Genomic DNA, 18,536 nt, shown 5'->3' on the forward strand with positions numbered 1-18,536 from the left:
TGATAGTGTAATCACTTTGACCCACTAACAGCCTCTTTAGTGACCGGCCGGCCAGACAGGCAGGCATTCAGGCAGCTGGGATTTGAGGGAAAATAAGTACAATTAAGATCATTCAGCACCATTGTGCGTGTGTTTGTGTGAGAGAGAACACTCACCTGACCTTCAGCGTGGAGGTGGTAAAGCATGAAACAGAACTATTGGGATAGAAGGTGGAGACATGTTGAAATGCGTTGGTTAGGCTTACAAATCCTACACATCCACATAGATCCGATAATATTAGCATTTATACATTTAGGACGGACCGTTAGTATTGAGATGTATGTCCAGATTTGTTACAACTTTTTTGAGATGTGTTGCTGCCATCAAATTCAAAATTAGCTAATATTTTAATGAATGTCTCAGTTTCAACATCTGATATGTTGTTTATGTTCTATTGTGAATAATATATGGGCTGATGAGTTTTTATTAATGTTTTACTCATCTTCCCAACTTTTTTTGGAATCAGGGTTGTAAATTTAAAAGAAGTTGTAGTATTATTAACTGTAATATGAGAAAGATATTTTTTTGCTCTTTGTTCATTAAACATGAAACTGTTAGAATATTGTAGGCTTGCTTAGCAAGACTTAGCTAGTCTCTCTCTGCTATAAAAACTGAAGAGTTAAAACTTTTTATACCAATTAAACAAAGGCCAAAAGAGCAAGTTTCTATTGCTAAGGTTTCCATTGTGTGGTTTCTGTTCTTATTGTATGTTATGACTTTTTTTACTTTGTACATGCTTTAGTTTACAAGTTGTAATGAAATGGTCTTTCTCTAAAACTATGTCCACACACATATGCACATTCAGAGAAACACCATATTTTATGAATGCAGTGCTAGTGCCACTAAATTGAATAATAACAAAAAGAACAATCAGATGAGAAAATGAATATCTGCAACATGCAGAAAATGAGAAACACACACTTTTGGGCAATGATGGTTGTGAGTGTCATCTATCTGTGGCTTAAGTATAAGCCTTATTCACACCATAGGCTAATGGGTTAGTAGCTCGGCTAGTTCTGAAGTACACTTCTTTGTAGAATCTTCAGTTAGTATCTTGCAGAAAGGCGTCAGCAAAGGATCAAACTCCACTCCAAGCCTCCAACTAAGCCTCCCACTATTGGGGCGGACAGTGGAGCCACGAGGCCACTGAGGCCACGAGAGTGCTGGACAGTAAAAGCCCTTCAACTGAAGTGTCCATGGCTTCTTCACATGTGTGAATGGAAGAAAGTAGAAACCATTTTTTATAAAGTTTACTAAATAATCCAGGGTGGAAACAGAGGGCTTGGAAACCAGAAACGTGGGAGGTATATTGGCTGCTTGCTTGTTTTAGACATAAGTAGACAAATCCTGAGTTTTATTATTTCTAGCTGATGGTTACAATGAAAGCATTAGCTCCATGAGCTGCCTTTGTCTGTCTGACTGACTGACTGGTATTGTATTTATTCAAAAATACTATCAAGAAAGAGGAGGGCGGAGCATCTAATGTTGATCTTGCCTCTGATGACATTCATGAATGGCATCCACATGGTGGAAAAGTGCCTGTGCTAATAGAGAATGTTTCTTTTTTTTTGATTGTTAAATGTGTCTTTGACACTGTGAACCATCAGACCTTCTTGTCCACATTCTCTCACTTGAGCATCTCTGGATCGGCTCTACCTTGGCTTTGGTCTATCCACAATCAAACCCTTGCAGATAATCCAAAATGCGGCAGCACGCCTCATTTTTAATCAGCCAAAAAGGACTCATGTCACACCACTCTTCAGATCTCTACACTGGCTTCCTATAGCTGCCCGCATCAGGTTGAAAGCTGTGTCTGAGACTTACAGGGCGATCAACTCAACAGCTCCTGCTTTTACCTCAAATCCATCATTCAGCGGACAATTCCTCCCATCCACTCCACCGTGCCAATGAACAATAACTCTCCCAATATTCAAAAACTGCAGAAAAAGAGAACTCTTCTGCACCTTCCTATGCAATTAAATCTATTTAAAAAAAAAAAAAGGTTTTCTCCTTGATTCAGATTTTTGCTTCTGGTCTATCTGTTCAACCTGTCATGTTTTGACTAACATATGACACAACTGCTGCAAACACTTTCACTTCAATATGACTAAGCACAATCCCAATCCAATCCACATAACATGTAGTAGAAATATTCTTTCATCTATCATTAATAAACTTTTCACATATATAAATTATGAATATTAAAACAGCTGTGACAGTTGTTTAATTTTGTGTCCAGATTATAGAACAAGTAGTTGGGGTGTTTTTAAAGTAAACTAAAGTAGAAGCTTGTGTTGAATTCAGTTTAAAGAATTGTCAAAGGATTATAATTCATTTACTATGCATCATCGTGCAGAGGAAAGGGGGAAGAAAACCTTGTGTGAGAAACTCTGGCTGCTTGAAACATAATTGTCTTTTAATTTTAGCAATTTATTTGTCTATTTGTTATGCTGTTTGGATGTATTCTATGCAAGGCTTGTGAAGGTCGGGCAAGCTGTGTTTAATGCATATACTGCAACACATCGCTTTTATTTTTTCTCCAAGGATGATGCCCTCTTTCTCACACTTCCTCGTTGCTGTCCATTTCTCTCTGCTGCTGCTCATTACAGAGAGCTCTCATCACTGTTCTATATTAATTAGACCTTAAGACCTAGTTACCTTGTCACTGGATTCGCTTTAAAACAAAAGAAAAAGGGAAGGGGTGTCATAGGTATGTTTAACACGTACAAAAGTAGGCCGACCTGTGTCTTTGTGAGCCGATCTTACCAAATAAGACATTTATGTTTCGAGGCTCACTACTGAATCAAGTTCATGGCCTGGCATTACAAAAAGCCTTTATTATTGTCATCATTTTAAAATAGTTTTTCTCTATTTAAATTTAGCTGTTTTCTTAGCAACACTGATGCTTTATAGCTGTATTTGTAAAAAATAGTCACATGATTGATTCACCTACTTATATATTAAATGATGGATATTAAAAGAGGGATTGCAACAATGTTTCGGGCGTATAGCAAATGGAATCAGTCCTTTATTTTTTTCACTTTAGCCAAGTCTGGGTAGCAGCAAGGCAACAACAGCTGCCCAGATGTTGTTTTAGCCTTGCAGCCCTATTCAAAGTAACAAATGGCCTCAATTTACAACAGATGCACAATATTGTTTCATTTAATTCCTATTGTACCTTAGTGCCTCATTTAACACTCTTCATCATGCAGTTGCAATTCACCTCCTCCAGCACTGAGTTAAAAGATGCATTCACAGTTTTTCAAGTCTGTCTTAAAACAACAGTTAAGCTTCCATATGAACACTAAAACAAGTAGTCGTTCTGTTAATATGAGCATCTAAAAGAGCTGCCCTACATATGTACGTATGGGACAAAATCCATGGTCTTATGTGGAAAAATATATCCAAATGTATGGATACAAAGCCTCAAGGTTGCGGTCTTTCAGTAAACTTTCTCCCTTTGCTTCCATAGGAATTGAAGAGGACAATGTCCAGTGAACACAAAAGAATTTTACTTTAAAATACTCCATCACTTCCATTGTAAAGGCTTTAATAAAGGAACAATTGTGATCAGTGTGAAGCGGAGGATTTGAAAATTGTGAACCTCTCGTTGAATATCTGAATCTTTTTATTTTTTCTTATTCATTAACTTCAATATCAAATGTATTTTGTTACTATAACTTTCCATGTTTGCCAGCTGATATCGCTCGTAGAGTCCCTCATAGCAGTAGCTAAGGCCCATTGCCTTTCTCGCTTTGCCTGAAAACACTGCTCTCTCTCTCTTATTCACTTTCTCTGTGTGTGTTTTATGTCTCCCATTATTGTTGTATTTAAACAATTGTAAAAGTCTTTTTTTATTTTTTATTTTACTTACCTACCTTAACACCACCTCCAGAAATCTCCAGCTTTTGGTGGTCTCTCCAAGTTCTAGTTTTTTCACAGAGCAAGAGAAGGGCACTGATGGTTTTCTTCTCATCTCCCTCTAGTCTTGCCTCAGTCAAAAGTCTCTCTCATGCCTGGAGCTATTTCTCAATGAATCAGCTAGGATTTGAATCAGTGCCAGAGTAAGAAAGTCCATGTATCTCTGGATATAGCATCCTGCAATTGGTTGCAAGGGATTATCATGTTTAGACCTGGTCTGATGCTCCGATATATGAAGACCTCTATGGGTGTTATCAGTCAGATAAAAGGTCAAAACCCTCAGGCAGGACCTTATTGACTGACCCTCTATTTAAACCCAGCACCAAATGTCCCTTTCTTGAAGACCGTTTCTGCTGAATGTAGCTATGCAAATTTTGCTTTAATTCAGTTGTCTTTAATCCTGTCAATTTCTAACAGTGTGCTGTTTCTACACCGCTTAATATCCTATTGCATTTTGTAAATCTGTTTATCCTTTTGATTATTTTTCTTGCCACTTTAATCTTCTCATTAATATGCATTTCTCGGGTTATTCTTGTTTTGTATTTTCTTCCTGTAGCACTTTTTTAGTTTTCATTTACCCTTAGCAGCATAAGGCTACCTGTTGATGAAATGGTAAGCCAACAATAATAGTAAGTGGTGGGAGTTAAAAAGAGACCTTTCACCTTTTGCACATGCACACTAACAAACTATAATTAGCACACATAGAATGTCTGGATCATTAGCTGTACAGGCCACACATGGTTGCCATGATCTCAGGGGAGTGTTGTCCTTTCTTCTATTTTCTAACACAGTGTCTTAAATGACAGACATTCATGAAGCAGCTGTTTACAAAAAACACGGTATATTATAAAGTGTATACTGTATCCTACTGTGTAGCAGAACTTTTGCAGAACTGCATGTAGCTACTATTATGATTAACAATGTAAAGATGAAACACATTCTTATACCTTCTGCACATAAGCATAAACCTGTGTTAAATTGTGATATATCATACATCCTATCATATTATCACGCAATAGAAGATTTTTAAGTGCTGTAGTATTCTATGCGAGGACCAAGTACTGCTGATCTCTCTATTTTTTTCCCGAATAATCCTCTCGGTCTCTTTTATGCCTGACAGGAGTTCAGAACCTTGGACAGCACCATGGCATTAAAACTTGCTGGTGATCTTCCAGGGAGCTGCCCAAGGTACTGAACTCAGAATGCAAAGTCAGTGCTAACATACTGTATCTGGACTGTCACAGAAAACAAATCACATGGTCACCATGTACTCTCTCTCTATGTATATAGATATATATCTATATAGATATATATCTATATAGTTATATAGCACTTGAAGCTATGGTACTAACAGTACCAGATTAACCAGAAGTAAAAAAAAAAGACAAAAGAGATTTATTGCTGTGCTGTGCAAAAACAAAAATCTATGTCCCTGCCATAGTTAGGAAGTCAGTGAACATGTGATCTTACATGTCATGTAGGTGCTACTCAAGAATTAAGCGCAAACAACATACAAAGCTCTGCTTATGTATAGGCAATAAGGAGTATTCATTATTGGTAATTTGTCCTGAGGGGCTATTTCCCCCGTTTTCTCTCCAAATAGAATGATTTCCCCCCCACTGTGCAGTGCTGCATTTGAAGGCGGGTCAGAGCGCCAGTGTGGGAGAAATCCTCAGGCCCATCATCAGTTGCGCTGAGTTAGCCGAGCTGAGAGATGCGCGTTCACTGAGCCGGGGGAAGGAGGACCGCTGCCTTCCTCTTCACCGCGCCTCACTTCTAATGACCTCCTCATCACCATCATCAGCACTCACCGCCCCAGGCAGGCTATGATTAAAAATATTACGGTTTCTGGATGGAATTTTGATGTGGATTATTATAATTTGCTTATAATTTATACATAAGGCTTTATCCGTCTGGGATCATCTCTCTGCACGAAAAGGTAGGAGCAGATTAAAACTGGGCTATTCGTGTTTATTTATCCGGTCTCTCCTGCATTAGATGTACCGTGAATGTGGTTAGATGGATGAATTCTGAAGTTTCTCCGCAAGAATTTACATTATCAGTTAGTCTTCTATGGAACTGGTGAGTTTTGGGCAGAGATGGGGATGTAAGCGCAATGGGATGGCTTAGATGATTAGTTTAAAAGCTCCCTCCACCAGTTATACCACAGAGGAACTAGTTATTTTGGGGAAAACCACGTCTCGAGAGACCAAGTTGACTTGTCAGAGGTTGAATTTGTGACAAATATATTTGTGGCGAAGGAGCGATGCGCGTTGAGACGGAAAGTTTCCGCTCCGTGAATCGCTTTTGTCAGAGCTCAGTCCAAACCACTAAGGCAGCGACTGCTGGAACCGCTTATTTCGTGCAAATGTAAAACCCGACTCCTGTTAAGAATTGACTTAGTAATTTGATAAACAAAGGCTTGTAAACCTATGTGTAACAGCCAGACTGCCACCGTGCGAAAAGCAGAGGGAAAGCTGGAGCGCTGCTGGAAAATGTTGCCCGCTGTTTTATTCATCGGCGCAGGGCTGCGGCTCGGATTTCTAGGCTGTTTTAAGCGTTTGACTTTAGGCAAAAGATTTTCAAATATTGCATTGCCGGATCAAAACGCCTGTAATATTGTATAAGAGCGCTGTTTATTGCACTCATCAAACCCAGCAGGGCTTGGAATAGACACAGTAATCTCACTATAATTTAATATTTCTGCAGGAATTTGTGTCTGTTTATCATCACCACCTTTTTAAGTACAGTTATTATTATGGAATAAAGGAACCGTTCTGAGTTTATATTTGTGTGCAGTTTTTTTTTCTTCTAAAATATTCGTTGGTTGACAGAGGGAATGAGTAAATTAAATGCTCCATTCATTTTTATAATAGTGTGGTCTGGTGCTGCCAGTGCGTTTGTAACGTTAAACCTGTGATTTAAGAGTGAAATGCATTTGTCACGAGGAACCATTTGAGTTGGATTTGAATGCTGTTCTGACAAGTGATCGTTATTCACTTCCAAACGGATTTTCGTTTTGCCCAGAGTATGGCGGTGCAAAAACGAACCGCTTTTTGTTGGCGACCGCTTTGTGCCCCCGTCAAAGGCCCTCCGGTGGTCCCTGGACCCCACTTTTCCCAACCGGTGAACTAACAGGTCCGGACATACTCCCCAGTGTAGACTAGACTACCCTAGTTTTCAGTGACTGATGTCGGATTAAATCGTTCCTCCAGGCTGAAGCTTGTGATGGACAAGGAGCACAGAGGTGGGTGGGCGTGGGGGTGGAGGGGTCTCCTGTTGAGTGATGGGGTCTAGGCTACATTACAAAACTTGACAATAAATCTACAGCACCGGAGAGGGATTCTTCAATGCATCATTTATGGCCAGTCACTGACGATAGCCCGTGCAGGTCATCTCATATCCTGATCTACTCAATAATTCAACGTGTATATGCCGGAAAATATGTGCTTATCCTACCACCATGTACTTACAGTACTGTATAGTGTACAGTACTTACAGTACTGTACAGTGTACTCCACGCATTAGAGCTAACGTAACTGTTAGCTAACAGAGATGCTAAGGGTCCACTGCCACAAGGTAAACGTGGCCTACTTTTTTAAATTAATGGGGAAAAGTTAGATGTACTTTTTAAGTATACCGAAATAGTTGCTTAATTTGTGTTTTATGCCCTTAGAGGACTGCTAAGTATGTTCTCAGGCGTGGTGTTGGCTGAAGGGCGTTCTTCCTAACAAGCTAGTGAGAAAAATTAAAACATTCCATGTGAATTTGACTTGTCACCACATTAACGTTAGCCTCATTTAGCTTAGCCTACAGGCTATAGCCAACAGGCGGGACATTAGCTAGGTTAGTCAGTTTTGCAAATGCCACGTTTTCTATAAAAATAAAATAAAAAAAATATTTGAATTATATCCTGGTTTAAAATATTATTTTCAGGTTTTAAATGTTAGGGACGTTACTGTAAAATGGCTTATTACATCAGAGCTAAAGAGTAAACTAAATGTTAGCATTGTTAGCAGCCTCCTCTCTGTCACGTCACTGACTCACAAGGACACCTGATGCCTTCCTTATGCAATACACACAGTAAGTCATGTTAATTGAATTCAGGCCAAGTCCAGTCTTCATAGAAGACTGACAGCTCTGGTTTCATGGGCACATCATGCTTTGCTTGTTGAAGGGATACACACACACACACACACACACACACACACACACAGCACATCCCTGTATGGTCGGTGGGTTGGACTGACAGTTGTGTTCAGAAAGAGTTTCGACATACACCGCCTTCTAACCTCTCTGCTGTCTCACCAAGTCACTTTTAAGACTAAGATAACACAGTGTTGTCAAAGAGATACACATGCATGCACACACGGTGCATTAGCATAGGTATCAGTTACTAGAATTCAATAGCTTGCCTGCAGCAGCGAGATTAACTATTCAGGGCAGGTGGTTGAAAGGCCTATTGTGTTGCATGGTTCTGTGCTACTGTCATGATTGGACAGTATGTTTGTCTGGTGGGCAGCCCACTGCCAAAACAATTGCAAGGGCAAGGACTGGAAGAGTACACACACATATAGGGTTTCGGCATGTGAATAATTTCCAGCTCTGCTAAGCAAATTTAAACAGAACTGAATGAGTACAGGTGTAGCAACAAAGGCTTGTGAGCTAGTTAATATCCTATACCAGTGTCATCTGGGTTTTGGCGATGAAAAAAATGTAATGTGCATTCGTTGAAGGAGACTTTAAAAAATGTAAATAGTGGTGGGATTCAGTGTGAAGTGGTACTAACATCTTTCTGAATAGCTGTTTATGATTGTAATCCCCCAAAGACATGCAAATGAGAGAGTGAGAGAGTGGCGGTAGATAATTAGTCATATTTATCAGAATCCCAGCAGGCCCTTACAGATAGCAGGCGAATGTTTGAGGCTAAACACATCTTCAGGATCACCTCAATGGATTTTCACTCATCATGGAATCAGCAAAAGAAGACAACTAGATGTTGTGCTTTTTTCTTTTCAAAATTGCTGTGTTGTGCTGCTACCTATTGGAAATTACGTTTCCAATTAAGGATTTAAAAGGCTGTGTGAGGTTTAGTCAAATAACGAGGACCCAAATATGGCCAGACATAAATCACTCAGTGTATAAAAGATTTAATGGGGATAAAGTTGACAAACAGGCATTAGGATGAATGTTGTTAGGGAGCTTGCAGGGATTCTTCCTACACAGTAGCCCAGATCTACAGAGTAGATAAAGGTGAGTTTCCAGTGGATTTACAGGTAAGTAGTTTAATGAGAATATGAGGCTTACTTGCATCCACGGTATTGCAGGGCTGGGCCTGGAAGGTGTATGTGTTTCTCAGATAGGAGGGGAGAAGAAGGGTGGAATAACCAGGATGATTGTGTAGGCGTTCTCCACATAACTTGTCAAAAAGGGAAGAGTGACAGGGAGAAAGACAGCAGGACAACCAATAATAGAGGGTGGTGAAGAGCTGGGATGCATCAGTGGGAACAAGCTCATTTTCATGGAATCCAAATTTAATCACAGTGTCCAAAATCCCAAACACACAGAATTATTCCAAAACATCCAGACTAAATCAGAATAACAATCCAATAATCCAGGACATTAACAAGGTCCAAATCCAAACATGAAAGAATTTACCCCAACCCAAATCTCAATTTCCAGAAATATACTTGTCAAAAAGTCAGAAGGCAAATAGAGGCAAACATTTCCAAGGGGGGCCCAGAGGCAGAGTTCAGAGTCCAAGTACACAGTATTAGTCAGTGTAATAGGGATTTATGCAATCAGATCAAAACTCACAGTACCAGGGGTTTAGACAGAGCAGGCAGGTCAACAGGCAGGGATGCAGAAGGCAGCGGGTTTGAATCCCACCCCACCAGTTGTGGCCCCACCCAGCCACCAAGGGCAACCTTGGTTGCGGTCCCGGGCAAAAATGGTAGGGTTGAGGCAGGAAGGGCATCTGACCCAAAAAAACACATGCCAAATCAACCTGTGGAACATGTTCCAGTGTGGGCAGGGGGCCCGGTGGCTCAGTGGTAGAGCATTGGGTTTGGATGCAGATAGCAACCAAGGATAAAATAGGAGGGACAAGCTAAAAGCTGTTATGGAAGATCAGCAGGCACAATAAAGTTGATATCTTTAGGCAACACAGTTAGAAATGGGTGGAGAGGAGCAATCTGCCAAATTAGTGCACAAAACATGGAGTGAAGGAGACACAGGCAAAAATGATCAGGACTAATTGTGATGAAGTTACAGTAATGACCAAGGACTGGAAGTGGGAAGTCAGGACTACAAAATAAAGGCCTGGAACAGGAAGTGAAACTGGTGATCGTAACAGGCTATTTGAGTTTTTTGATTTGACCGTATAATAAAATGGGTGATCAGTAGATATGCCACCCTGCATAATATGCTTGTAGACCATTAATTGATGTTTTTAGTGGTGTATGTATTGGTATTTAATGGTGACGAGCCGTAAAAACTGTGCCAAATCAACATGCTGACAATGATCCTCTGGTGACCCTGAACTCACGGGATAAGTCGAAAGGACAAAAAAATAAAAATAAAAAATTGGCTACGAGGAAAATCAAACTTGCAGTCAGTGGTATTCTCAGTGTTCGGTTCACGTTGAACTTAAGTCATAGGTTGGGAATGTTGTTTACCTGTTGGCATTCACTTATGTTTTACTGAATTTGTCGCCACAAAAAACAAAAAAGATTGTTGCTCTACTTCCTCTATTGTTTGAGCTGACATAACTACAGTTACATATGCACAGCGGAATTAATGCCTCAGACATTGTTTTAAATAAAATGAAACACACACAGACAAATATTAAAAAAAACATCACATATTTTATTAGCAGATGTCATGTCAACTTTGCTTAGAGTAACCTGTTTTATTTTCTGCTGTTCTGTTATAGGTCTGCCACAGGGGATCAAACCATGGGGTATGGAACTGGACCAACAATAAAGGTTATGTGCTTCAATCCAGGAAGTCGCCTTAAAGAAAAATTGCAAGGCGGAGCTCTGAATCATTGACCAAACACACTAAGGATCTCCATTCTTTTAGCACTTTGACCCTCTCACTTTATGTGGAAATTGGATACTTTTCCATAAATCTTGGCATAAACTTGGCTGAGAAGACTAAATTCTCTCAATTGTTAACATAAGATATGCCTCAAAAATAAAAAAAACAGAGATTTTGCAATTTATGCTTGGCTGTAAAATTAAGGAATAACAGCATCAGCAAATAAATCCTCGAATACAGCCATAAGCAGATGTTATCATCACATTAAGGATTTGTCCCCAGTTCTAACTATTTTCTGATACACCCTGTTATTCTCAACAATGAATCAAAACCGCCTATCTGGGCATGTCCTCTTGCTGCTAAGTACTGTTCTGGGCCTGAGTGTAGCCTTGGAGTTTACTGGGTCTGAAGGTCAGTGGGCTCGCTACCTGCGCTGGGATGCCAGCTCCAGAAGTGACCTGACATTTCAGTTCAAGACTTCACAGTCGGATGGTCTGTTGCTTTACTTTGATGATGGCGGTTATTGCGACTTTCTGCTTCTCACAGTATTTGAGGGTAAGCTGCAGCTTCGCATCAGCATCGATTGTGCAGAAACCACCATCACCTCTGATAAAATGGTCAACGACAGCCGCTGGCACTTTGCAGCCATAAACAGGCACAATTTGCAGACTGGCCTAGCTGTAGATGGCCAGACTAAGACGGAAGAGGTGCGGCCCCAGCGACAGTTCATGCAGATCGTCAGTGACCTCTTCCTTGGGGGGCTCCCGGGGGACATCCGTACGTCTGCCATCACCCTGCCCTCTGTCCGTGAACTACCACCGTTCAGTGGAATTATCACAGATCTCAGTTATGGGAGTAAGCTGCCCACACTTATCAATAGTCAGAAAGTACGTTTGGAGATGATGGGCCTTTGCACAGAGAACCCCTGTGAGAATGGTGGGATCTGCTCACTAGCAGATGGAGAAACCTACTGTGACTGCTCCAAAACTGGATATGTAGGTCGATACTGCACTGAAGGTAAGAGTGCTTTTTGTGTCAAGTGATGAATATTAATTAAAATCTGTGTAAAAATTCAGAGAGATTCCTTACAAATTTAGAACCAAGCCGACAGCAGGTTTGCTATCTGACTCCAGGTAAACTGCAAAAAAAACTGTGATATTAACCCTTTGCTTTTTGCACCAGACATATTGTTAAAATCATCTCATAGTGTATAGCTATAAACTGCATTATGCATTATGCTACGCTATAAATCTCAATACAGATTGCTGAAATTAGATTCAATTTCCCTAACTGTGTTGCTATTCCCGCTGCACCTAATGTGATTTGTACCACCCCAAACTTCATTTATGAAATGCCTTGAAAAATGTGCATTGATTGCAAAGTAGCATTTTCGCAACAGTTTAATTTATATGAAGCGCAAGCAGCTATGCTCCCATGTGTTTGTAAATGTCAATGCAATTCACACAGGACATAAGAGGAGGCTGCAGCGTCTTTTAGAACTTCATATTTCACATGAGAGTTGATTTGGAGGTGATGTGTTCAGCATTTATTCTACTTTCACCTTATTAGTTTTGATGGTGGATATGATATTAGCTGTTATGAATAAAACTAAACACTCAGTTCTGTTTTCTCCATTAAATGTATTCAGCTCTTGCAAGGTGGTGCAGGGACCTGAAGGTACACATGATGATGAGAAACAATTTCTATTTTTCCTCTGCTTCTGTACCAAGGTTATCTCTGTTTTGGGGAGTGTAATGAGATTCTTTTTCTTTCACCACACATTTAAAAATATAAGCATATGCAAACATTTTTTCCTTCTAATTCTTATTTATACACTCAAATGTTCCACTTTTAAAATTGTCTAGTGGTTCTGGCCTCCCACTAAAGAAAATCCTAAGAAATATTTTTTCTTTGTGTCTTACTTTGAACTACTTTAACTTTTTATGGCCCTGCTGCTATCTGTTCTGCTAATGGTAATGATAAAACCTGCATCTTTACCTGCATCTTTAAAAACTTGTAACCTTGTAGGTGTTGCACCCCCCTACATCAGACAAGTAGACCTGTAGTCCCCAGAATACCCTGTTTCACTATATTCTTACACACTTTCTTCATGTAAATGGATTTTAAGTTTGTGTGTGTACAGACCCATGTCAAATTTCCTCCATCACAGACCCAGTTTCTTGGGATGACTTAATTTGAACAAATATCAATCAGGGGAATGCTCAATAAATGGTACAGCAATGATGGCAAGCTAAGTTCACTTAAAATGTTACAATTTATCACTGGTACATGCATTTGAAAGTAACATTTTTAGCATTCCATGCAGCATTTTTGACAGCCTGTGATGTGCTGGTTGCAGAGCAGTCAAGCAGACAGTCTGGATATGCCTCCATTTCGCCTTATCCCATTTGCTCATTGCCTCTGTCGAACAGTTGATGCAGAAGGAGGAGGTGGTCAGTTTGTCTGAGAACTGACAAGGGAGCTATGACATTGTCGTGTTAAAACAAGCAAGGTTTTAAGAGTGTGTTTGCACCTCAGTCAGACAGCTTGGACAGGGAATGAGACGGTCCATTCTCAGCCACAGGGCAAAACAAGTGTGACGAGTGAAATCCACACAGGCTTGTTGTACCCCAATTAGTCCCAGGAGGTCAGCTGTTGGACACAAACCACCCCCTGCTAACTTTGTTTCTGTCCATCTTTCCTTACACACACACACACACACACATCTGTTCCCACACCTAGTCTCTATTTTCTTCTGATTTAAGGCGATAAAAGAGCAAGGCAGGGAGGGTAGTCATGTTTGCTTCCCGGCTGATCTGACTGCTGCTCTTTTCTGCCTTCCCATTAACTGATGTGGCTGATGATTATGCCACAGAGACTGGGAACCATAATTAGGAAGATAATGAGAACAGAGATGGCTAATTTGCCCGGAAAATGCCTCCACAAACGCCACCGTCAATTTAAACTGTCTGTCAGCAAACTAGTGCATGTCCACATGTTCACAAGTGCCAAAATAGGTACTTGCAGTTAAGCGACTCTCGAGCAAAGTTTTGGGGAGATACTCAAAGTAATTGAACTTTCACTACTGGTTTGCAGTTAGATGTAAACTGCTCAGCACCCCTGCTTTTGTCGGCAGACTGTTGATTATGTTGTACATTAATGAGTGTTGAGAGCAATCTGTCAAACCTGTGAATATTTACATCTTACATTATCAGGTTGCATTATAAGCCTCGCATGCACACACTCAAACACATTTATATTTCCAGCCGTGCATGCAAACACACACATAGACATGGATCAACAAGGCCCCGGAGCTACTCGTTAAAATGGGCAGATGGCTGACTGACTGAGTGGACTGGGCCTTGGAAGCATTTTGCCAGCCGTGCTCCTAATGGTAGCCTGCTAGCCCACTGGCCTAGAAGGGAAATACGATTTAACATGTGAGAAGAAAAACGGGATCGGCAAGTAGAGTATAGTGTGTTTGTGCCACTTGAACTAAAAACATTCATATCCCCAAACTCTTTGCCCACTTTTGGGTCTGCATTTCTTGCTTTGTGGAATAGCTGGGCTACCCTGACCTGTTGAAAATTCTTTATTTTTTCAGCACAGTGAGAATCATGAGACAGTCCGTAGTCTCCTGCAGCTCTTACCAGCTTAGCACCATAAACAGATGACCATAAAACACATGTTCAGTCTCCCCTCCCATGTGCATCAGGATGTATCAGTGTGACTAACTGTGTCAGGGCAATGAGCTGAAATTAGACACCATTCACTACTTGCTCTCCACACATGTCAACTATGGCAGGCAAATCAAACCGCTGTAGCTTTGGACCTTTATCTTGTGCTGTGTTGATAACTCTTAAAGTACTTTTTTAAGAGTCTTTTATATCAGCTTTATTCTGCTCCCGTTATTAGTTCCGCAAATATCAATATATTTTATGATAATGATCCTGATATTGTCCCTCATTGTGTTCAGTTAAATTAATCGGGTGACATTAAGAAGGCTTTTGAAAAGCCAAAGTTTTTTTTTGAGAAACAATGAGGTTTGCATAAGGTCAAGGTTATTAAGAGCTACAATATTTTGTTAATGAATATGTAAAAGATTTGCCCATTTCCTGTTGGAATCCCACATCCTGCATTTGTAATGAACAGTTTAGGACCTCTTTTGCTTAAAAAATATTCACTTGCTTGATGGAAGGCTTGTAATTGAAGGCTAGGGCAAGCAAACTGCTCAGCGAGTGCTGAAATTGTGCCTTCAGGCTTAGCTTTGGGGATTAATAAACAGACATGGAAAAAATGACAGTTACAATAATCTTACTATGAAAAGTAGGTCAGGGGGAAAAAGGGGTAAAATGGTGCAGGGACTTGCCTGATTCTAGTGCAGAGGGCGTTTGTGTCTAGTGCCAAAGCTGAAAATTATGTTTGGATTTGAGTGGTGAAGCTGCTGGTAAAATAGAGCAGGGGATTACACGCAGACCGCATGTCCTCTATAGCACATTGGCTTGTTCTGGATGCTGTCGCATCAAGAGAAAGGGTTTTATCTACATGGCAAACTGAGTGCTTACCACAAAAACATTGGCACACAGTATTTGCACCCGTAGTGAGCAATGGCATTTTCACTGTCAGAAAAAAACACATATGCCTGCTCAGTCAGGCAGGCACATTTAGGAGTTTCCCAGTTACTGTCCATCAGCTGGCCACTATTTTTGTCCTTCTTGTTCGTCTGCCAATGTCATTCTTTTTTGTATGGGAGGAGAATCAGCAGCCATTTTGGACTCCCTAAAGGAGACAAGGGAAAGTCACACCTTGTCTTTTCCAGCTCCTTCACTAGAATATGTCTCCCTATGTGTACCCTCAAATTATATTTCTGTCTTGTGTTGAGATTGTTAAATTTAACATTTAACAAGGATATAATGCAGTCAGGGAGAAAAAAAATAAACCATCAAAATCCTCTGTTTTATCCAGTGGTTGGAAACAGGCCAGACTGCCTCTGTGGAGCCTGGGCAGAGATCAAGGAAGTCAAATTAATATCTGATATTGTGCATTAGAGTCGACACTTAACATGTTTAATTTAGTTTGTGCTAATTAAGATTTGTTTAATTTTTTATTTGTCAACCTAATGCTCTCCCAGGCTCTCTTTAAAAAATCTCCTTATTAATTTTAGGCTGCAAACACCAGGTTTGAAATTAAATAAGTAGATTGGTAGAGGATGAGTTCAACATGTGACGTTGCCATATTTATTACCAAGGAATTGTCACCCATGGCTGAGGTCCTGGTATGGATGCGCTGTAAGGGATGAAGCCTAATGCATGGCTGATTTGTTATTTTTGCTGTGCCATACAGGGGTCCCACTGTGAGCATTACCCTGAAACACCACAAGGGTTTGTGTTGAATTTGGGTCAGCAATGAAGAAAACATTGGGTGTGCGAAAAGTCCAAAAAAGGGAGGTGGAGGAGAATGATATGGGTCTGACAACGAGCGCCTTGATATCCACAAACCTCACAACACCATAAATCCTCAGGGGGAGGATTTATGTCTCTTTATATGTGTTGGAGGCACTCTGTGTGATACAAGATGCAGAATATTATGCTACTGTAACAATATTCGAAATGTGAAAGAGTTGTTTGCAGAAGGTGTAATGTCAATCTGTTTCCCTAAAAGGACGAGACAGATGAAATGTAATGTTTTCTTTCCACAGGGATTTAAACTGAAGATTTTTTTTTTTCAGGCATGTCAAGGGGCAGCTCTTTGTTCCTTACATGGCAGGAAATGCTTAGAAGTGTGGTATGTTTTGCATGTTAGGTGCACATGCAAAAGCAACTGTTGTGTGTTGCTAATGCGGGACTTTTCTGTCTTTTTCTCCTTTCTTCTGACAATTCCATAGCAGTCCAGAGAAAACCAGGTGAGTGTCAAGATGGACGGCTCATAGTTAGCAACAGTTCATTTCATCAAGTTGTATAATCACTTTTTAAATAAAATAATGCAGTCACTTTTAGAAGGCAAGACAGTAAACCAATTATATCATTGATAATTGACATTTATTCAGTAAATAACCTGCAGAGCTACTTTACATTCGCATACTGTGCTGCTCTCTTTATTAATCATTTGTCTGTTTCAAGAGAAAGCTTTCGAATGCACTGGGGAAAGCTTTTCTTTTAGTGTGCTAGCCATGGTTTGCCATCATGCAAAGCATGCATAATGACAATACAAATATAGTATTGGTGTGCTATTGTTCTCAAATTTTCTCTCTGTTCCTGTCTGTTTGAATTTTCTCTTCAAGGCCTCGCACACCTGAAGGCAGAGCAAGGTACTCTCTTCTTTTCTTTTTAGACCTTTTGTTTGTGTGCGTGTGAGTGTGTTTACTCACCGCCTGGCTTGGTCATGGGGCGTTACTCTGCACTGTGTGCCTCATCTTGTCTCTGTGCATTTGTGTGTTGCAATGCTGCCATTGTTGCACAGAAGTGGGAGGGTTTGTGTCTGTGTTGGTTGGGAGAGATGCATGGCAACATGGCATGTTCCTCAGCTCACCTTCATCTCTCTCTCTCTATTATACTGTGTCTCCTCACCCTTGGTTCACCAAGGTTTCTGTGTATTACATAACTGTGTATTGTTCTTAGTTCCGCTGCTAACATGCAGTGACACACTCCACTGTTCTCGCTCGACCTTTGCAGCGATGTTGTAGAGAAAGGAGCCGTTGGGGGATTGATAAAAAAAAAAAAACAGTAACGCAGGAGGGTGGGTTTGGATGTCATTAGAATGTGGGGAGAGCTTAGAGGAAGAAGATGAGGTATATGGGACATAGAGAAGGGATGCTACAAGTTTTAGTTGTCCAAATGAATTTAACAAACCACACGGAAGTCAGAATTTTGTCTTTAACCTTGAAGACTTGAATGTTTATATTAAAAAAAAATTATAAAACAATTTTTATCAGTTTTAGTTTTTATTAAAATTTCATCTTTATTTAGAACTTATTTAGATTCTTCTTTTCCAGATCCGCTTAAAATCTGATACTCATGTTTTGACTTTAATAAACTGCAGTTGACAAAATAACTTCTACTATCTGAATGTTTTAATTTTTGGTCAGATGTAATGAGACTAAAAATGTTGGCACCTGAAGTTAATGTATGTATAATCTTTTTTAGATTTGTCCAATATCACTGTATTACTGTGGCCTGTGAACATTAATTTCTTTCCAATTGTTTAGAAGTCAGCTTTGAACTTCACTATGTGTAAACCCTCTCCACAGTGCTGACCTGTGTTGACAGCTGAGATAATCGGAGGCTCCAAAATTGAGAGGATTATTGTAGCTATGTTGTAAACCTTGTTTTTTTTTTCTGTTTGCAGAGCTTTTTCCCCCCTCCTCCAAATTACAAGCAAGGCAAAGAGAGCTTTCCTCTCCTTTTTTCATTTTACCTCAAATAAAATTGGCCACAACCCTGAGGTAGTCACCCAGCTTCCAGCAGCACTTATATCAAGAACACAGGAAAATGCAATTCGCTTTGCCTCATTGTGTTATGACCTTAGTCTAGTAATGC

The 18,536-nt window shown here is 40.1% G+C and overlaps 1 protein-coding gene across 10 annotated transcripts in view; it reads left to right on the forward strand.

Annotated features, from left to right (window-relative positions):
* The first annotated feature begins 5,637 nt into the window (after nt 1–5,637).
* LOC137102546 (neurexin-3b) overlaps nt 5,638–18,536 on the forward strand; it is a 268,103-nt gene continuing 255,204 nt past the window's right edge. For 7 of the 10 annotated variants that reach the window (XM_067482173.1, XM_067482179.1, XM_067482176.1 and 4 more), the window contains exons 1-4: nt 5,642–5,899; nt 10,895–12,018; nt 16,886–16,903; nt 17,282–17,308. In XM_067482173.1, coding sequence (XP_067338274.1) covers nt 11,322–12,018; nt 16,886–16,903; nt 17,282–17,308 — 742 coding nt within the window. In that variant the 5' untranslated portion in view covers nt 5,642–5,899; nt 10,895–11,321. Of the gene's footprint in view, nt 5,900–10,894; nt 12,019–16,885; nt 16,904–17,281; nt 17,309–18,536 lie in introns of all 10 variants that reach the window. The other 3 variants (XR_010911241.1, XR_010911242.1, XM_067482174.1) reach the window with 2 other exon arrangements.

The sequence above is a fragment of the Channa argus genome, chromosome 17, assembly GCF_033026475.1.
Source record: "Channa argus isolate prfri chromosome 17, Channa argus male v1.0, whole genome shotgun sequence".
NCBI classification, from domain to species: domain Eukaryota; kingdom Metazoa; phylum Chordata; class Actinopteri; order Anabantiformes; family Channidae; genus Channa; species Channa argus.